This window comes from Actinia tenebrosa, unplaced genomic scaffold (assembly GCF_029948245.1).
Source record: "Actinia tenebrosa isolate PJP-AT-01 unplaced genomic scaffold, QUT_ActTen_1.0 PGA_scaffold5__44_contigs__length_20552954, whole genome shotgun sequence".
NCBI lineage: Eukaryota > Metazoa > Cnidaria > Anthozoa > Actiniaria > Actiniidae > Actinia > Actinia tenebrosa.
In genome coordinates, this window is record NW_028292582.1 from 12,410,172 (window position 1) to 12,430,563 (window position 20,392).

Consider the following 20,392-nt stretch of genomic DNA (forward strand, 5'->3'; position numbering starts at 1 on the left):
AACGACGTAAACGAATGAACAAGCTTTAATAATGAAACGTAGTCGCAAGATGGCCGACCAATAACAACAGTAATGAACAGGCGTCACTGGCGCGGGCGCGCGCGCATGACAGGCACAAATGTCCGCGGGCACAACGGGCTCGCTGGCGCAGTATCTTCTTCTTCCTTATTTTCTGTTAATTAACTGGATAACAAAGTTATTATGGTTCATACATCTACAGGTCGCATAATGTCTCAATATAGGAAGTAGTCCTTGAGGTAGGCTGGGGGTTTGCGTGTTCGTTGTGGTCTCGAGGGAGATTCTTCGCTGCTGAGTTCGTTGTTGATGGGCAGTGGGACGGTGAGAGTGACTTGCGAGGGTGGTGGGTCTTGCTCAGTTGTTTCTGGGGTTGTGTTGGTGTCTTCTTCCGATGCGTTGTCTTGATTGTTTGGTTTACACCAGCTTGGTAAGTCAACTTCGTATGGGCGGATAAGTTCCGATGGGGGTGTTGGTGGACTTGGTTCTTCTGACGCTAACGTTGGGTCTACGGTGGCGAAGTCTTCGTCGGCATCGTTGTGGATTACTTGAGTACTAGTGTGGGAGGAGGCGAGGGGAGCGGGAACGGCATAGCACTCACATAGCTTGACCTTGTATGATGTGGCGCGAAGTTGGGATCCGGTGAACTTCTTAATGTAACACCAAGGGTCGCTCACTTCTGTAACGATGTAGCGGTCACGAGCACGTAGTTTGTCGCGGTCAGCGATCAAATAAACTATGTCTCCCACTCGAATCTGTGGCTGAGGTGCGGCAACTCCGTGTTTGTCTTTGGACTTTTCGCTGTGGGGATGGTTAGTGGACCTCTTCTGGTGCTGCGCTACTATATTCTGGTAGTCAGATAGTGGGAGTTGGTCACAGGTGTATTGACTGCGCTGTGTCCATAGTTCACGAGCGGAGAGACCTTGATGGCGTAGGCGAGAGTTGAGACGAGCTGTTGCTAGTGCGAGGCCAGTAGAAGTAATGGGTCCACCTCCGGGCTCCTGTCGCAGAAGCTCTTCTTCTAGCTCTTGAATAGCCTTTTCGGCGACTGGGTTCTTATTCTTATTCTTTATGCGACCAACATCGAGCCAAATGTTCAAGTGTTTTAGACCGTCGTTGTTGCTAAGAGATAAGAAGCTTGGTGCAGGGTCTACTCGAATGACTGCTCTTGGACCGTCCAAAGGGTGTAGTTCCACAATGAGGCGTGTAAGGGCGTCGCGCAGGGTGTCGTACTTTTCGTCTTGTATTAAACAAGTGTTGGTGTAGGATGTCGAACACTCTCTGAGTAGTAAGATTGCTTGTCGTTGTCGTTTGATAACGTCAGCAGCGAAGGATATGCCGACGACGTCGGGTGGTTCTTCAGATGATTGGTTTACGAGAGAACTTGGAAACTTCCGTAAGGAGGCACATGGGTGGCATGACGAGGATACCCTGGTTAGGGCACTGTTCATGTCTAACGCAAAGAAGTGGCGTAGTACAACCATCTGAAGCTGGTTGCGAGATGGATGGTTTAGACGAACGTGGAGAGCTGTGAGAAGACCATCAAGTACGGACCGTGGTACTACTATTGCCTCAGATGAGGGGGTGAAAGGTTGGTTGCGTTTGACTACTAGAATGCCGTCTTTGGAGATGGACGTTACGTTTAGATAGCGTTTGATGTCTTTTATGTTAGTCAGTTTCTTCGAGGGTCTAGTTCCTTGTTTCAGATGGGCATGGACTCTGCGGAGGTCGGGACATCCGTTTTGGATTTCTCGCCAGGCTGATCTCGTGGTGAATGGAAGTGACTTGGTGTTGTCGATGATGTCTTGAACGGACACGTCACGGACGACAGAGTCTTCTGTTTCTTTGATGAAACTGCACACCTGGCATGTTGGTTCTTGGCACTCTGGAGCGTTGCGGCTCGTAAAGTCTGAAGGGAGGTTAGCCGTACCGGCCAAATGCTGCAACGTGACTTGATATCGGCTAACGGTAGTTAGGAATGATGTTACCCGAGGGCTTGCGGAAAATTCGCCGCGACAGAGTTTATTGATGGCTTGGACGCATGGTTTGCTGTCAGTGAGTACGCAAGTACGGTGTTCAGACTGTATTATAAACGGGCTGAAGTGCTTGACGGCCGCGGCGATACTCAGTGCTTCAATTTCACAGGGCAGCCAGTTGACTTGGTGTTTGCGGAGTTTTGCGCTGAAAAATCCGGCAAGATAGAGGTTGTTCTCACGGGACACATATAGTGTTGCTCCGAGGCCACGTTTGGTTACGGAGCCGTCTGTTACGATCCATAAGGAGTCGGATGGACGTGGTAGAGCGATGGCTTTGGTTGACGTGAGGGCCTGCTGAGCAGCTTTAAACTTGTGGAGAAGACTTTCGTTCAACGTAAGTTTGTCTTGTGACTGGAGACCCGAGATTGCGCCTTCGAGGGGGTCGATTAGGGAGGAACACTCTGGTAGGACGCGGCTAAGGACTTTGTAGGACCCGATAAAAGAGCGCATGCCTTTGACGGTAGTTGGAGGAGGACAAGATGCAAGAACCGCGACGCGATGAGGACTTGCAGATAGTTTGCCTTGGGACCACACCCATCCTAATATGGTGGTGGACTTTGGACAGATGACCGTTTTAGTTGGTGAGAGTCTAAGGTTGCACCTGTCAAGCTGTTCCAGGACCCGTGCCCAGATAGGTAGAAGGTCTTCGGGGCTTGCTTCTCCGCAGTACAAGTCGTCTGCTATCTTTGCCACGCAGCCTTCTTGGATGAAGTCACCAAGTACTCGACACATCATCTCTTCGAGTGCTGTTTCTGAGCCGGGCATTCCCATTGCGGAGCGGCAGTAAACGCGTACGCCACGAAATGGTGTGGCTACGCCGCAGTACTTCCTGGATTCTTTAGCAAGGGGTATTTGGTAGAAGGCGCGGCTGAGATCAGACTTTATCAGGAACTTCCATGGTGCAATGGTGCGTAGTGTGGAGTCAACGTCTGGCATGAGTGATGGTTGGGGTTTGCTGTACCGTCCCACGTCTGCAAAGGCAGTGACGAGGCGATGACCGCCAGAGGGTTTCTTTATGAGGAAGGAGGGGTTCAGGTATTCTACTGCCACGTCGATATCTTCGGGTTTTTGGAAGACTTGGTCTCTTTCCAGTTCGTCAAACTTCTCTTGCAGCTCTATTAGTTGGTTTCGAGAGTATTGAGGAAGGCGCCCTTTACGTTGGGGCGGCTGTACCGGTCCCATGTTTACGCGGGCTTCTATATGGCCCGCTGCTCCGTTGTACCCTGGAATGTCCGGTTTGAAGACGTTGTCGTATTTCTGTAGGACCTTCTGGAATTGGTCACGCATGGAACTTGTAAGTAGCTTGTCTGGATCTAGACTTACGCTGCCTGAGGACGGCGGGGTAGGCTTTACTTCTGTAACGGGGAGTGTTGAGGGTGGAGCCGCTTCGGGAGGAGTCGCTGGGACGGTTGGGCGGGCCCAGCAGATGTGGTCGTGGCGTCGGACGGTGTATGGTTCGTCGGACGTGTTGGTAATTCGCACTTTACCTCCGACTGTATCTATGACTCGTGGTTGGGGCCATGGGTTTTCGCTGGGTGGAGGGCGTTTGAGTTGGGACGTATCACTACGGGGTTCAATGGCGATAGTGTTGTCAGTTCCCAGCTCGGGGGGGACGTCAACTTCTAGGTAATCTCCAGGCCAGATAACGGTGGTGGGCGACGATGAACGTAACACATACGACGTGGCGTGGCGTATGGTGTGAGCCTGAGTGCTGTGTTTTTCATCGGTGTGGTACAAGATGGTTTCGGAGCCTTGTATAGTTATCTGTTGAGTGGCTGGGCGAACTGAGATGTCGTTCGCGATGAGGAAGGGTATTCCAGCGAGTATGTCAACATCTATGTCCTCTACTACGAGGGCGTCGAGCGCGAGTTTCTTGTTGGAACGAGAGAGCAGGACGTGTACTTCGCCAATAACGGTCAGCGGTGTCGTACCATCGGCTTGCAATGCTTGTTGGGAAGACTTTTCGACGGTAAGACCAAGTGTCTGGGCAACGGACGCTTTAATCATGCTGGTTTCGGCGCCGGTGTCGAGGGTCAGCCTCACTGGGTGTTGTCGATAGAAGGCGTTGAGTAGGGGTGACCTTCTGGTGCTGACCCTTCGGGAGATGGAACGTGCGGACGGAAGGGCTGACGCTTCACTGTCAACTTGATCAGGTGCGTACAGATCTAGGTTATCGTCGTCTTCTTCTCCTTCCTCTTCATAGTTGGTTGTCGAGCGAGTCTTGGCGAGGAAGAGTCTGTCCTCAGGAGGTAAGTAAGGGCACTTACTTAGGAAATGCTGTTGATCTGCGCGGCCTGCTTCTTTGCATAGTGGGCATGACCTGGGGCGTCTGGAAGTCGTTGGGCGGCGACTGTTTGGCAATTTGTTTGGTTCACGTGAGGCAGGGAATCTAAATTTTGACGCTGTAGCGCGTAGTATCTTGGAATCAGCGGCTGTGCGTAGTTCGTCAAGCAGTGAGTCCAACGCTTGGGAGATTTCTGGTTTTATCGATGCGAGGGTTCTGGAGCGAAGTTCCGTGCCATATCGTTGTTTTACGAGGTTTGGTAAGTCCGGGTGGATTAGTCTAAGCCAGGTGAGAACGATCATATTTTCAAGACTGGGTGTTGATTCCTCGTCGGCGGTTATAATCTCGCCATGGTGGGTGATATTGCCATTAGCGATGAGGAGATTGTCTTCGACGAAGGACATCAGTCGTTGAAAGAGGTCTTCTGGGCGTTCGTCATGTTCCAGTTTAATGTTATTAAAGTCGATAAAGTGTGCTCCGGTGGACTGGAACCCATAATGCATGCGAATCATTTGCCAGATGGAGTTGATAGATGTTGAGTTCTTGACAATTGAATTTCTAGAGATAACTGGGCAATAATTAGCGATTTGGCCAAGCATCAACTCCAGATGGGTACACTTTTGCTGTGCTGTTCGACGTCTAGCGACAGGGACTGCTTCACCGTCATCAGTAAAGCCTCTTAGAGGGCCTCGAGATTTCTTTAGCCACGTCACGGTATCACCAAGGAAGGATGCGAAATTTACGTCGAGAGATAATGTATACTGTAGGTTTTGTCTCCATGCTTCGAAGGAAGTGATTGTCTCGTTTTTAGTCAGTGTCCATTGTTTTGGTGCTCTTGTTGAAGTCATTTTTGGAGTCGATGGTTTGGGTGATTGTTGATGAGGCCGTGTGAATGTGTTTCGTAAGCTCTTGTGTACGTTTCTTGCTGTTCGTTTTCCAACCACCGTACAGGTTGGCTCGTTACGAGACTTCTGCTATTGATCGTTGTATTTATACTGTTGTTCGTGGGTCCTTTAATCGCTGCCACCACGCCAGTAAACACGACGAACGACGTAAACGAATGAACAAGCTTTAATAATGAAACGTAGTCGCAAGATGGCCGACCAATAACAACAGTAATGAACAGGCGTCACTGGCGCGGGCGCGCGCGCATGACAGGCACAAATGTCCGCGGGCACAACGGGCTCGCTGGCGCAAAGAGGAGTTATTTTTTTCATTATATCTTAACTTGTACACGTGGAGCTTTCGCGTAGACGTTATGAGAATGCAATCTTCAGAGTGTGAAATCCCAGATATTGTTTCTGTTATAGATATGACCTCGGAATTAAGCGATTTGTTTTGAAGAGAAAAGATAAAGACCTTGTCAACAGAGGCAACTGCTAGGTATCTCTGTTTTAGCAAAGCGACAAAAGATCCAAACATCTGAGTTGGCAAAGTAGGCTTGTAGTGGATGTCAGTTTGCATAGTGACATCATTTGATGTATAATTGGCGCAGCATGGGCCATGTGGACTGGCAATACCTGGTAATGTCTCCGTTTCTAAGATATTCTCAGAAGAGTTCGTAGCATTATTGCCAGAAAGTACCCGATAAAATAAAATTTTGAAATCTTGAGAACTGTCGCTGAGTAATTCTGCTTTAGCTGTTTCAGTTTGATTTGTAATGTTAATGATAGAGCTTACTACCACAAAAATGTTACTGGGCGATGAAATGTACAGTATTTCGGGAATTAAGGCACTTCTATTAAAAACCGGAAGCCGAAGATTGGGTAGCCATCGCAATCTCTCTTTTTCTGAAGAAATATCTTGAATAACGATTTTACGAGGCAATGGACGATTTGGCTCAAAGCGCACGCCATCACTACTGGCCTCACTGTAGATTTCCCCTTCATTCCATACGCGAACAACACTACGATATTCTTCCCATGGTTTCAAGTCCAAGCTCTCGATGCTTAAATTGTTTTTCCAAAGCTGTAAATTGGTAAAACTTAGAGCAAACGGTTCTCCATTCCAAGCTTTCTTGCTGTTGATTCTTGGATAGGATAAGTTAGAAACTGGCAGTGTCACAGCTACTTCAACACGCATCTTTGATTTATGTTCTGCTACGTTATCTGACATGCCCCATTTCATTCTTAAGATTGTTGTATTTGCCGTCCAATCAATTTCAGTATCATCATTTATATTTGATGCATTTAAATCTTTAACGTACTGTATTCTAGGAACCCTATTTATCAAAACACATTCTTCAGATTCCATGCTATATTGCCCAACATTGTTAAATGCTTTAAATTTCGCAAATAGTCGAGAACTTGCAACTCTTTTATGAGTAAAGGCTTGGCTGCTAAGATTTGAAGTTAATGATGTATGAGGAACGATATTGCACAGTTCTTCCTCTGTCCCGACGTACAACTCATATCTAGATATTCCACTTTCCGGATCTTCAAACATGTTCCATTCAAAGCCTACGAATTCTTCAGTACAATTAAACCTGAGAACCTTTTGTTCTGCCGTTTTGTTGACCATACTTGAATCAATAAAGGGTTCAGGTGGTGTGGTGTCTATAGTAATAGTATCTGTAATCGTTGTAGAAGTTAACCCAGCTCCATTTGTCCCTTTTACTGTTACGTAATATGACTTGCCATGTTCAAGTTCTAACTTAGTTAGGTCATAGCTGGTATTCAGGCCAACGTTTAGGTAGTCACTGACATTGCAGTCACTTGACGTTAAACATATTTCATAGGAAAATATCCCACTTTCAGCATCGTTAAACATTTGCCATCTATAAAATGCAAATGTAAAATTAAAAAAACGCAATTCATTAAATTGTGTAACTGAGGTGGGACAAATTATGTGTTAATCAAAAAACGACATTTTCAACCTCGTGACAAAAGTTTACCTGACTTTCAGTTCAGTTTTACTTGATTGGAAGAATATGTGCTTGCTTTCTGGGCCAATCCAAGCGTGACTGCCAGAAGGCGGACTATAATCAACTGTGATTCCTTTTGACATTGCATCTGTCTTTAGGCCTGCAAAGTTTGTTGCTCTAACTATGGCAATGTACATGGCTCCACTTTCAAAATCTAGTCCTGAAAGGAAGAGTAACGCAAATGATTTTTCAAAACCCGTTAAGGTCAAAAATAATTTTAGCGACAACTTACTTTCGAGTTACTGAAAAACGGCTGCAATTAGTACCTGTTATTTTCGAAATTCTGTGTAAAATAAAGTTTAGTACCTGTTATTTGTACGTGTGTTGCATTATTAACTGAGGTATACGGCTGTGGACAGTTTGTTAGATTTCGTGCATCACATATAGCAACCTCATAACTCTGTATTTCACTTTCCTTGTCAGCGAATTCTAGCCAGTGCAGATCAATGTCATTTTCGCCAAAGAAGTAGTTAACTTCATTTGTTGTGTTATCGAAAAGCACTTTTCCTTTCATTGGAGGAGTGCCGTCGATAGTAATTCCGTTTGACGCAACAGTTGTAGTTTTCCCGGCTCCGTTTGTTGCTTGGATTGTTAAGTATAATACTTGTCCATTTTGTAGTGGTTTCTCTAAGGCTGCATGTACGTCGTATACAGAGGGAGATATGTCACGCATTTTTGAAATCTCACAAAGACCTTTCGTAGTGCCAGCACACCATGCTACTTTAATGATATCGCTTTCTGGATCTTCACAAGTCGTCCAGTGGGCTTTGACGTCGAGAGTTGAGTTTTGGAAGTGTATCTCTTTGCCTTCCACTTCACCATCGTGCAGTACATGTCCTAGTAATGGAGCTGTAAAAATTGTTTTAATTAGATATCTGGATTGTTTTCTTCGAATCTCAGTTAAACTGTTTCTTGAAATTTTAAACAAAAGGTTTGTTACCTGAATTACTACTAAATATAATCTTAATCTTCTTCGCATGTGATGTCTAACAATTATTCGCCGAAGGCGAAGTGAATATCGGGGAATATTTACCGTGACGCAAGTCTTCGAGCCGCGAGGTAAATATTTCCCGATATTCACTAAGCATGAGGCGAATAATTGTTTTAGTATTTTTAGCACAAGTGAATTAAGTAAAAAACGGATAGAGTTTTTTTTTTTTTTTGTCTTTTCAAATTTTATTTATCTCTGCAAGCGGCACAAATCGACAAACGAGCGTGCGCGTGCGCAAGTTATATTCATCTGTAGGTGAATATAGCAGCATAAGCCCAACAAGCGCGCCGGATTTATAATATTCATAAATCCGACGCGCTCATGTTGGTTATAATTTACGTCTTATGCTGCTATATTCACCTACAGATGAATATAACTTGCGCACGCGCACGCTCGTTTATCGATTTGTGCCGCTTGCAGAGATAAATAACATTTGAAAAAACGTAACAAAACTCTCTCTCCGTAATATATTAAATTCTCTTGTGTTAAAAATACTAATCAGGCTTAGTAAATATCGGGGAATATTTAACTCGCGGCTCGAAGTCTCGTGTCTCGGTAAATATTCTCCTATTTTCTTTTCTTATGATTGTTGAATGGTGAATATTTACTTCGTGGCTCGAAGACCAGCAGCTTGGTAAATATTTACCGATATTCACTTCGCCTTCGGCAAATAATTGTTGAATAGTGGCAATTGTTAACATACCTGTAGCATCCATTAAGACCCCAACGAAAGAAACTGCATTGCTTTGAAGGCCAGCTCCGTTCTCAGCAATAACAAATACATAATACCTAGTGTTGTGCTTTATATCAATGCCTTTAAAGGAGTAACCTGTTAGATTCCCAACATCTGTAAAATTAGTAATGTGATCACATATTCCTGAGAAGCCTTCTTCAAGGCAAACAAAATACTTTGATACTGAACTTTCTTTATCCCAAAATCCATGCCATCGAACTTCAATATCAGAGCATGTAAAACGGGATAAGGTCGTGTCAGTCATGTCAAGATCGTTCACATGATAAACTTCTCCTGTATCCGGAGGAGAAAAATCGAGTACAAATCCATCAGAGGTTTTCGATGAGCTCAGTCCAGCATTATTAGTAACTTGTGCTATAGCAATGTACTTGATTCCTTCTTGAAGCTCAAGGTTTGACATGCAAATTAATAACCTCACTCCAACATCCATAGAAGAAATAAGGCAATCGCTATTAGGAGTTAGAGCAGGGCAGACTGATATTTTACTTGTCTGTATGTCACTTTCCTTATCAATGGCTTTCCACGAAACGCAATATTCAGCTTTGGAAGTGATAAAGTCTGTATCTTTCAAATGATGTCTAAAGCGCAGATCTTTAACCTAGATGTTAAATGAAATCAGTCATTAGTACTAAATCACTGTTCAGGAAATATTAATAACACTTGATGGAAGGCTCACCAGTCAGGACAGGTCAACCAGTGATAATGACATATATTTATTGCAAATGTTGTTTGCAAATCAATAGCGAAAATGCAAGAAGCGTGGAGGGCGTTGAGCATCTTTGAACAAGAAACGTTTTTCACCAATGTATATATAATATAACAAAGTAGCGTGGGTTTGGGGGGGGGGGGGGGGGGAGGAATGGACGGCCTAAATTATTCTCTTTCGATTTACCTCCGTTATTTCGGGAGGAGTGCTGTCTATTACTACTCCGTCTGAATACAGTGTTGTCTTTCCACCACCTCCGTTTACAGCAGTGACTTTGACGTAGAGAATCAACCCAGGATTGACCGGTACATCGAGTTGGTGTCCAACGTATCTGGCTTCTAAAACTAACTTTTCGATTATGACATCACACGATCCTTTTGCAGTTCCAACACACCAGATGTATTTCTCTATTCCTGACTCTGTATCTGAAAACTGATCCCAATTTGCTGAAATGAAGGAGTCGTCAGCTTGATAATCGATATCTTCTTCGCCATTTCCATCTCTTATTTCTCCTCCTTTAGGGGGAGTGCTGTCAATCTTGACGCCATCGGTCGATGCATTTGCTGTATTTCCTGCCTCGTTCCAGGCTCTTACTGTTATATAATATGTGCTCATGTGTTTTAAAGTGATCTCAGAGATTTCCCCTTTTAGGAAAAGGCCAACGTTTCGATAGGGCACAATATTACACGCTGATGGTTTGCTACCTGCGCACAGTTCATAATCTGTAAGTCTTGAATTTAAATTAATAAATGGCTCCCAATTAGCTGATAGAACATTCGTTGAACTTTGAATAGAAATGTCTTTGGTAATCTCAATGCCATCAAACACAGACTTTGGAATCGGATAATCATTGGCTAACGTAAATGTATTAGACCAGGCTTCGCTTTGAAGCCTTACTTGGTTGTGAACTCTCACCATAAGTCTATAGCTAATACCAGGCGTCAAATCGCGATCCTTTTTTGTGAATTTATAATTCAATCCTGTGTTAATAAAGGAATCTGTGCATTGCCTCGTCGAAATAGCAAAGCAGATCGCCCATTCATAAGCAGCTATACCACTTTCTTTATCTTCAAATCCTGTGGCTACTCCATCGATAACCTCGCCTCTCTTAAAATATTTCATTCCGTTTGTATTTCCCACTGAGACTCTTCCTATTGAAGGGGGGCTGGAATCAATAACCAAAGCTCTGGAATGTGTTCTTAAACTTAGTCCTGCTCCGTTGATGGCTTCTAAACTGAGATAAAGAGTTGCACCAGATGAAAAAGGCTCGTCAAAAATGTGAGTGATCGATGTCTCCTCAAGCGCGAGAAGTGTCCATTCGATTACGTTACATACATTGAAGCGTTTCCCAATGCAGTACTTTAAACTGGTGATTCCGCTTTGGATATCTGTGATTTTCCTCCATTGTGCTTTCAGAGACCTTCCACTGCTTTGGTATGTGCGATTTCCAATAATTGTCAAATGTATGTCATCAGAAGCAGCGGTGAAAGAGAGTTTGCTTATAACAGGTGGGCTAGAATCGATAGTAACTCCATCCGAAGACGACATTTGTGTAAATCCTGCACCATTTGTTGCTTCTACCATAACAAAATAACGAAACCCTTCCTGTAGGTCTAACGACACTGAGACGTAATTTAGGAGTCCTGTAGACACCATTTTGGTCAATGAGCAAGTTCCTATAAAGACAAAACATGTATCAATAATGCTTGAAATCACAAACCAAAAACTTTGTATAACATGTCACAACGATAAGTTTATAATGAAATTTCATTATAATGACATTCTAAATTTCGAGCAGATATTTTCTGTTTATTTCTGTGCCTTTAATTAGGAAAGTTTTTTGTTGGTGATGCCATTTTAAATTAGGCTTTTTATAATAAAACAATTTTAAAACGATTTTACCTCCAATCATTCTGACATGCAATCTTGCCTTCAATGTATTTACCTTGTTTTGATCCGAGACACCATTTATAGTGAACAATGTCGCTTTCATTATCCTCAAAACCATACCAGTGAGCTGATATTGACTGTCTGCTGGTCTGGTAGTCACGATCCTTTGTTTCTGGATCTTCATCACCAGATATGTCTCCATCTATTACAATTCCAGCCAAGGGAGGTGTCCAGTCTACTACTATTTGCTGTGAAGTTAAGGTTGTTTCTAAGCCAAGCATATTATAGCCTGATATGATCACAAAAAAATTAAGCCCCTTTGACATTGTAAAATTTAGATCTCTCATGTTAACCGATCTTGTTGGTTCGTCTATTTTCTTGAAACTCAGTAAGTCGTCCTGATAGGGAAAAGTACCTGCTCCAATCCTAAAATGATTCATTCCGCTTTCTTTGTCGTTCATGTCCCAAATGATGCTTGGTGCTTGGAAAGAAGTCGTATACAATATATCTTTGCCTAAAGCCGGAGTAATCTTTATGAATCCTCCTTCTGGATGACTTCGATCAACAACAACTCCATCAGAGGTTGCATACACATTTTCTCCCTGACTGTTGATGGCTTTGACATTGGCATAGTATGTTTTGCCTTGGAAAAGAGTGAGGTTAAAAAAGTGATGAGCTTCTGTTCTTCCACTGATAACTTTCGTGTAAGGCCATTTGCAAATATCTTTGGACGATGAATTGTGTGGATGGTCACCAATACACCATTCATATGAAGACACTCCATACACAGGATCATCAAATCCACTCCAGTAAGCCCATAATGCTTTATCATCAAGCTGGAAATCCAGGTCTTTCATTGTGTTTCTTGGACCATCGTTAACCACACCAGCCGAGAATTTACCCAGTGCTACTTTCATTCCTGGTGAGCAATCTGTTCTTTGTAGGCCTGCGCCGTTGGTTGCTCTGATGCACACGTAGTATGTAGTATTGCCAACCAGAGTTACGTTCTTAATCTGCACACCGCCAACAGATTCGTCGAGCAGAATGTTTGTATATTTACTGTCATCCAAATCTAGAAGCGGTTGCAAGTTATTTCCTGTAGCCCAGCTGTGTTGAGATATTCCACTTTCTTTATCAATAAATCCTGTCCAGGATACTGCGAATGATGAACCGTGGACAACGTTGTTGTTTCTGTCATAATTTAGAGGTAGAATATATTGGGCGTAAACTATTCCATTATTCGGTGCGGTAAAATCAGTCACCACTCCATTTGATACAGCTCTGTTCAAAAGACCTACAATATTTATTGCTTCCACATAGAAGAAATAGGTAGACCCAAGTTCTAGATCTTGCATGATGTTGAGACTTTTACTTGAAATATCGATAGTTGTTGAGTTTTTGACATCTGTTTTGTCTGAACTGCTACCTAGTCCCCACTTTACAACATCAAGTCCACTTTCCTCGTCCTTGACATCCCAAAATGCAGTTAAAGAGTTGTTGCGTGGGTTGAATGTGAGCTTGAGATGTGTAAAAATCGGTGGGCTTGTATCCACTTTAACTCCTTCTGTCCAAAAAACTGAAGTGAGTTCCACAGAATTGGTAAGCTCTAGCCCAATGACATAAGTTTTGCCTGTTTCGAATTTAGGTCGTGTTCTTCTGGCAGTGACAGTGGCTGTTCCTGTATAGTTGTTATTTTCATTTAGAGAATGAAAAGGGAGAATGAATTTCGAAGAGTTTTTTTCTTTAACTGCAAATTGAAGTTTCGTCAATGTTGTTTGGTCCGAACAGTTCCATGAAACATACAAGAACCTTGCCCCAGAAACAAAACGCAATCTTGATAGAAAGTCTTTATCTCCATGCCAGACGCTGTCGCAAGAAGGCGGGGTGTTATCTATCATAAAACCATCAGTTATGACAGACGATGCGAGACCTGCGCCATTATATCCTGTTATGTTTGTAAAATAATTCTTTCCAGCGTCGAAAGTTGACTCCAAGAAAAGCGTTGCTGAACTAATATTTCCTGGGAATTCAAAAGGTCCTTCTTGTAAAAGGCCATCTGACTTAAGTATTACTATGTGATACATATGGATTCCACTCTCTGCGTCGACAAACTTCCAATCAACTTTTAGTTTGTTTGTAGAGTTTTGATAGTCACCATCATCAGCAAGTCCTTGAGGAGGAGTATCATCATATGTGGCACCATTAGAAGTAGACATTTTTTGAAGACCGGCATTATTTGTGCACCTGACTGTTGCAAAATATATAATACCTGATTTTAGGCTTGCCTGATACTCATACCACATACTTGAAGCATTGACAGCTGTAAATTGCTTCACATCCGAACTTCCAGGTTGAAGACCGAACGCAATTTCAACAAGTTTTAATTTTGATTCTTCATCATCACATCGCCAAGAACATGACAGGCTTTGTACTCTAGAGTACCTTACATCTTGTCCTAAATTTGTACCGTCAGTTGTGGAAAAGGTAAAGGATGGAGGGGTGATGTCAATTAATACTCCATCTGAAGATACTTTTTCACTTGGTAGGCCCAATTTGTTTATTGCTATAACACTGGCGTAATATCGCTGAGCAGTTGCGAGCTCAGTCATGTTCAGCCGTGTACTAGAAGCTCCATGTACAAGTCCTACTTCAGTAAATTCTTGGATGTCTTCTTTTCCAGGCGACGTGCCAAAAGCGAGCTTGTACTGAACAATTTCTGTTTCCTCCTCAGTAAAATTTGACCAGGTGGCCCATAAAACCGAGTTTTCTTTTTGGAAATCAATATCGTTAATAGTGTTACCATCTATTACGTAACCTGGCGAGGGAGATGTGTTATCGATAACTATGCCATCAGATGTAAAATAGGCTGTATTTTGGGCATTATCAACAACTTTAAGGAAGGCATAATATATTGATCCAGATTTAAGATTTAGTCCAGAAAACACGTGGTAATTCGCTTCATCTTGGGCCTTTTCTAATGGACTGACATCACATGTTGTTGCATCATGATCGCTTTTTAGCCCTACGTAAACAGAATGCACATCTGAAAAATCGGTAATTCTTTGCCAATGAACACGATATATAGACAAATAACTTTGATAGTCAACATCCATCATATCCCAACCGTCTAGAACGATAACGTTCTTAGGAGCTTCCCTGTCTGAAATCAGCGCTTCTGAAGAAACACTTCCAAGTAGCCCAGCGTTATTTACGGCATGGATAGTTATATAATATTTGCGGTTATTCTCTAATTTCGTCGAATGTTCTGCTGTCCAGTTTACTGCGACTGTGTACTGTGGTTCAGGAAGCTCAATCTCTAGCGAGCAGACTACATCTTCTCCCCCGATGTAAGAACCGACCAAAACTTTGTAAGAAGCAACCTTTGATAAATTGTCTTTGAGTTCAAAGTAGCTTTGAAAAGTGAAATTTGCGCTCCTAGTATATTCGATTTTACTTCCACGATGCCCGTGTTGCACATCAACTATTATAGGTGGAGTACTATCGACAGTAAGAATATTTGAAAGAGCAATGGATTTCATTCCGGCCTTGTCTGTTGCTTCTACAACAACAGAATATACCCCATCTTTTAAGGTAATAGCCCTTCCACTCATGCGCACTCGTCCTACTTTTTTCACTTCTGCAAGTAATTGACCATTCTTTAGAGAAATGACAGATAACCCAAATCCAATTACACCAGAGTAGACGTCATAGAAACTATCATTAGCGCACTGGCTGTAGTTAAAATTGCCTGAGCTTCTTTTCTCGTCGACAGGACACCACTTCCATCGAGCCCACACTGACTTGGTTATCCACTGATATAGAACTGGGGGTCCCTCGTAGCCAGTTATTACTGTTCCTGGATGAGGAGGCGTATAATCAACCACCATCCCATTGCTGCTGGCATTAGTACACATTCCTACTGCATTACATCCAACAACTGTGGCAAAATAGCGACGTCCACTTTTAAGAACCAAGCCAGTCAGAGTAACATTGTTTCTTATTCCAACAGATGTTAACTTTTTTGTATCTGTGAGTCCGGGTTCTGTGCCAAGTCCAACATGATACTCAGCCAAACCACTTTCTGCATCAGCGAAAGCTTGCTCCCAGTGAACACTGAACGTAAAGGGTTCTTTCGTGAAATTTTTGTCACTTCCTTTCATGCCATCTTTTATTAAATAAGCATTAACAACAGGGGAGGTTGTATCTATTGAAATACCATCAGATGATAGAGTTTGCCGAAGCCCAGCTCCATTAAACACCTTAATGGTTAAGTGGTACCTTGCATTTGGATTGATATCAAACCCATTTATATGTGCAAATATGTAACCATCTGCCAAAACTGAAGCGTTAAATGTGTTGACATTGCTAAATGGCTTAATGTCTGCACCTCCTGGATATGTGCCAACAGCAATTAATTGCTCGTAAATGCCACTTTCTTCATCAGCACACTTCCATTTTCCTTGTAAGCCATTCAGTTTTTGAGCAAAATCTAGATCTTTTTTGTTATTTTGGCTAATTACATCCAACATCGTTTTACATGAGGGAGGACTTGCGTCAACGATAAAGCCATCTGATTCGACTTCAGTCTTCAACCCAACTGCATTAATACCTCGCAGGACAATTTTGTATTTTCTACCTTGCTGTAGGTTTAAACCTTCCATAAGAGGAGTTCTTTGTGTAAGCGGAATGGTTCTAAACGAAGTGACGTCCATATTGTCCTCATGATGGGATATTTTCCATTCGTATTTCACTATAGGGCTTTCTTTGTCTGTAAAGGGTTGAAACCGTGCTCGCACACGCCTTGTTGACGAAATAAAGTCAGTGTCATTTTCTCCAGACCCATCATATAAGTAACCTGCTAGAGGAGGAGTATTATCTATTACTATGCCATCACTGCACATAACTGTCTTTAATCCAATTGAGTTGGTAGAAATAACTCTTGCGTAATATTTCTTGCCATGTCTTAAACTCAAGCTTGATGTCTGTATCGAGTTTGTCTTGCCAACTGGCATCAATCCGTATATGTCGACTTCACTTTCATCAAGAGTGCACTTTAAAGAGGTTGAAATACCCCATTTAATATCAATTACACTTTGTTCGCCCTCGCCATATGCAAAATTCGTGCCTAGGACAAAATCCTCTAATTGGTAATCTTTGTCTTGACTCAAATCAAAGCCATCGTTTACATAGCGCATCTGCGGTCCTTTTCGAAAAGCTTTGAACATAGGGCATATGGCCAATCCGCTGTGGAGCCCCTGGTCGTTTGTTGCTCTCACACTAACGTGTACATCTCGTCTATCCATGATTGGCAGATTTCTGACGATAGTGCTCAAAGATAGTCCAACGTTTGCCCTATAGTCATCATCAGAACCCTTATTTGATCCAATATTTATCGAGTAATGGTTTATCTTTTTATCCTCACTGAAACTGTGCCACTGAATTAAGTAGCTCTTAACGCCAACCTGCCTTGCCTGGCATTTGCCTACACCAGGTGGAGATGTATCAATGTTTTGTTGACATGTTTGAAATATTGTCCACTGAATTTTTGGACTTGACCAAGACCATTGACCCAATATTTGTTTGTTGCACCATCCAATATCTATTTCTATCCAAAACAAGCCAACTCTTAGACGATGAATACAAAGATAAAGTCTAAACCATAACGACACCTGTATTTTCAAAGGTGTCATGTCCATCCTGAGCTCAAGACAAGCTTTGAGTGGCCATTTCTCTAGATAAACCGATATTTCAGGAATAAGGCGAGTCTGTAAAAGTGTTGCAGTGATCGTTACTCCTGCTTCAACAACAAATAGGGATACACTTGCACCGGCATGAACGTTGACATATGCTCCAGGGATGATAGCAACCTTAAGTGTTCTGTCTTTCAAACATATCTGGGCATCATAGTCTATAAAGTAGTAACCGTTTGCCCCAACAAAAAGGGAAACAGTAATACCGTAAATTGGAAACGAAAAGCTTAAATCGGGAATGAACTGTATGACCCCTTTTTTGAGATTTTCTTGAAATCTCATCTTACATGACGGTAGGCCATTGTCTGTATCAAGATCTCTCCTTCTTCTTGTGTGGATTCTTTCAAGCTCTGTAGAGTAAACGTCGGATTCGAGAAATTGATTTTGTATACTACGTTTTCTTAGACGCCCACATTGTAGTTTACCGAAAGGAAACAATCTGCGTGGTTGAATTATCCAGTCTTTCATAACTTGGAACATCAAGCAATTTTCGAAGACACCAAATGTCATTTTTAGGATCGGTAGTTTCATTCTAAAATACCTATCTTCAAAATCTCCGCCAATAAGTTGAATTTTTTCTTTTTCGCTGAACACTGCACTTGAAAATACCGTGAGCAAATTATCGTTACTAACAATTTGGACTGATTCTAATCCTGATGGAGTACGGACAACCCTTGATAATGTATGCTCACTAATTCTATTTACATTGGTTACGTCATGGAACTCTAGCTTACACTGAAATCCAGCACGCATAGCACACCTTGAAACGACGACATATATTGTGTTAAACTGACGTGTTATCGCCATACCTTGAGCATATTTTTTAATTACCAATATTCTAATGAGTTTCAAACCACTGGAGGGCAGACTTCCATCAGGAGATAATTTGTATCCGTATCCTTTTCCAGCAACACCATCTGTTACCCAAAGTGTCATATTGGCCTCGTCAAATGTTACAGAAGTAGCGATACCTTCCACTATATGACTTTCTGATACTACAGCCCTCGATGGGCCAGAGGATGACATAGTTCCTGTTACTGATCCTATTTTTATACGATAAATCTTGTTTGTAGTGCCGCTACTGATCCAGATACTATGTCTTGCAATTGCGATGCCCCCTATTTTGTCAGATAGTGGCTTCTTATTAGAGCTCCCATGTACTAACTGTATGATTTTCTTTACAGTATCACTACCAGGCTCGATAACAACCAGGATGGACGGTTTGCCTTTCTTTGTGGATACACCATGCATTCCAAGTACTATTTCCGATTTAGATAACTGTGCAATACCTTCCACCTTGTAATCATCAAATAAACCTGGAATGAGCCATCTTCCACAGTCTGTCATCGATGAAAGATCGTCGAGGTGGGGAAATTTCCAAGGAAAGATCGTGCTGTAATAAAGTGACGACGATCTTTTGAGAAGACGAACGCAGACATCAGCAGAACAATAAGGGTAAGCACTCCATTTTCTATATTTTGTTAAGTCAAGCCCTCTCTGACGAAGCTGAAACTTATCGAGAAAGTCTTTTACCGTATTAATAAACCCATTAATAGCATTAAAAGTTTCCTTAATGTTGAAAATGTAATTGTCGGCATTGGGCTTTATGACACCACTAAGAAGAAGTGTCCCAGAAAGAAGTTTTTGAATGTGGTTTGAAGAAAAGGAAGTCAAGTCCTTAAGTTTTATGGAGAAGGTAAAGGCTTCTCCAGCAATCGTACTAAGACCTTGAATTACAGAAGATATATCCTTTATCTTCTTCAAAACTTTATACGAATTTTCCACCTTTTTTCGAACGTCTTTTACGATTTTCATATGCTTCTGGATGTTTTCTTTGTATATATTTTGCATTGATTCAAAGGCACTTCCCAATGTTGATTTTACATTTTTTTCCAATTGTCTTGCCCATGTTATGTAATCAGATGCAGGCTTTGTCATATATTTTGCATCCAGTCCTTTACTGCTGCCAGTTTGTTCTGGTTGTCTTCCAGTAATGACTTCAAGAACCGCTTTCACCTCTTTAACTTGGTTTGCCATATAAAAATCATTTATTTGTTCAATAAGACTTTCAGCTGTATCAATTACCGCCGTGATGTCTACAATTCTTTTTCGGCTTGTTTCCAATAAATCTGTGTAATCTATTGCTTTTGCAAATTTTGACCTTAAAACACCAAATTGTATTTCGACCATCTTAGCTTGAGTGATAAATGACTTGGACAAGCGTTTGGCATCGTGGCTGTCAGCGTATTTTTGTGCTTTCAAAAGTTTCAAGGTTTCAGGAAACATGTGATAGAGAATAGCCACTTGTTTACGCAAATCTTTATATTGAATAATCACACCTTTTCCAAGAAACATTGCTGTTGTCACGCATGGCTTGATAGTAGTATAGGGAATGGGGGTTCCAGCGCAATCTCAACACGGGCAAGACCCGTGTCAAAAATCCACCTACGGAAACAACCCACTCCAAGTGTGGTTGGGGGCAACAGCGCAAATATGTTAGTCTATATATGGAGTGCGAAGAATGTAAGAGAACTTTTAAGAAAGAAGCGGATTTGAAAAAGCATTTGAAAATGAAGACGAAGTGTATGAGCAGTTATGATTGTGGATGTGGTAAGAAGTTTGAGACTAAGGTTAAATTGTTTTGGCATTGTCAGGACTGTGAGTACGACTACGACGACTTAAAAAGTGCTTGGTATTAGGTATAAAATATTTCCTATTATATAGATGGAATCCCAAAGCAACTTCAGCACGGTGTCAATACCCGGTAACGGTGAGATTGACGTTAGACAGTTTTGGCGTCAGTCAGAAAGGAAGGTTAAAAGGACTCTCCGAAAAGGTATAGAAGAATTAGGAGCCCTGAAAGCGAGCATAATGGTAGAAGTAAGTTTGTCAAAAGACGAGGTAATGACGACAGCAATGTTGCGATCAAAGTCGTTAGTGATATTAGAATCCACGAATCTGGATAGGTCACTCAGTGAAGCCTTAGAAGCGATAATGGAGTCGCTGTCTAACTACACGAAAGAAGGATCGGGTTGGACAGTAG

General features: G+C 42.2%; 2 protein-coding genes across 2 annotated transcripts; both read right to left on the reverse strand.

The window, feature by feature from the left end:
- Window positions 1-7: 7 nt before the first annotated feature.
- LOC148906568 (uncharacterized) lies at window positions 8-5,499 on the reverse strand. Its single transcript, XM_089038377.1, has one exon. The coding sequence runs from the start codon at window positions 5,181-5,183 to the stop codon at window positions 234-236; it is 4,950 nt and encodes a 1,649-aa protein (XP_088894503.1). The 5' UTR covers window positions 5,184-5,499; the 3' UTR covers window positions 8-233.
- Window positions 5,407-19,704, reverse strand: LOC148906569 (uncharacterized). The gene is made up of 6 exons (XM_089038073.1): window positions 11,655-19,704; window positions 9,896-11,385; window positions 8,953-9,601; window positions 7,565-8,107; window positions 7,229-7,418; window positions 5,407-7,111 (listed from the first exon to the last, which is right to left on the reverse strand). Exons 1-6 carry the CDS (start codon window positions 19,702-19,704, stop codon window positions 5,407-5,409), a joined length of 12,627 nt encoding a protein of 4,208 aa, XP_088894199.1.
- Between the last annotated feature and the right edge of the window lie 688 nt (window positions 19,705-20,392).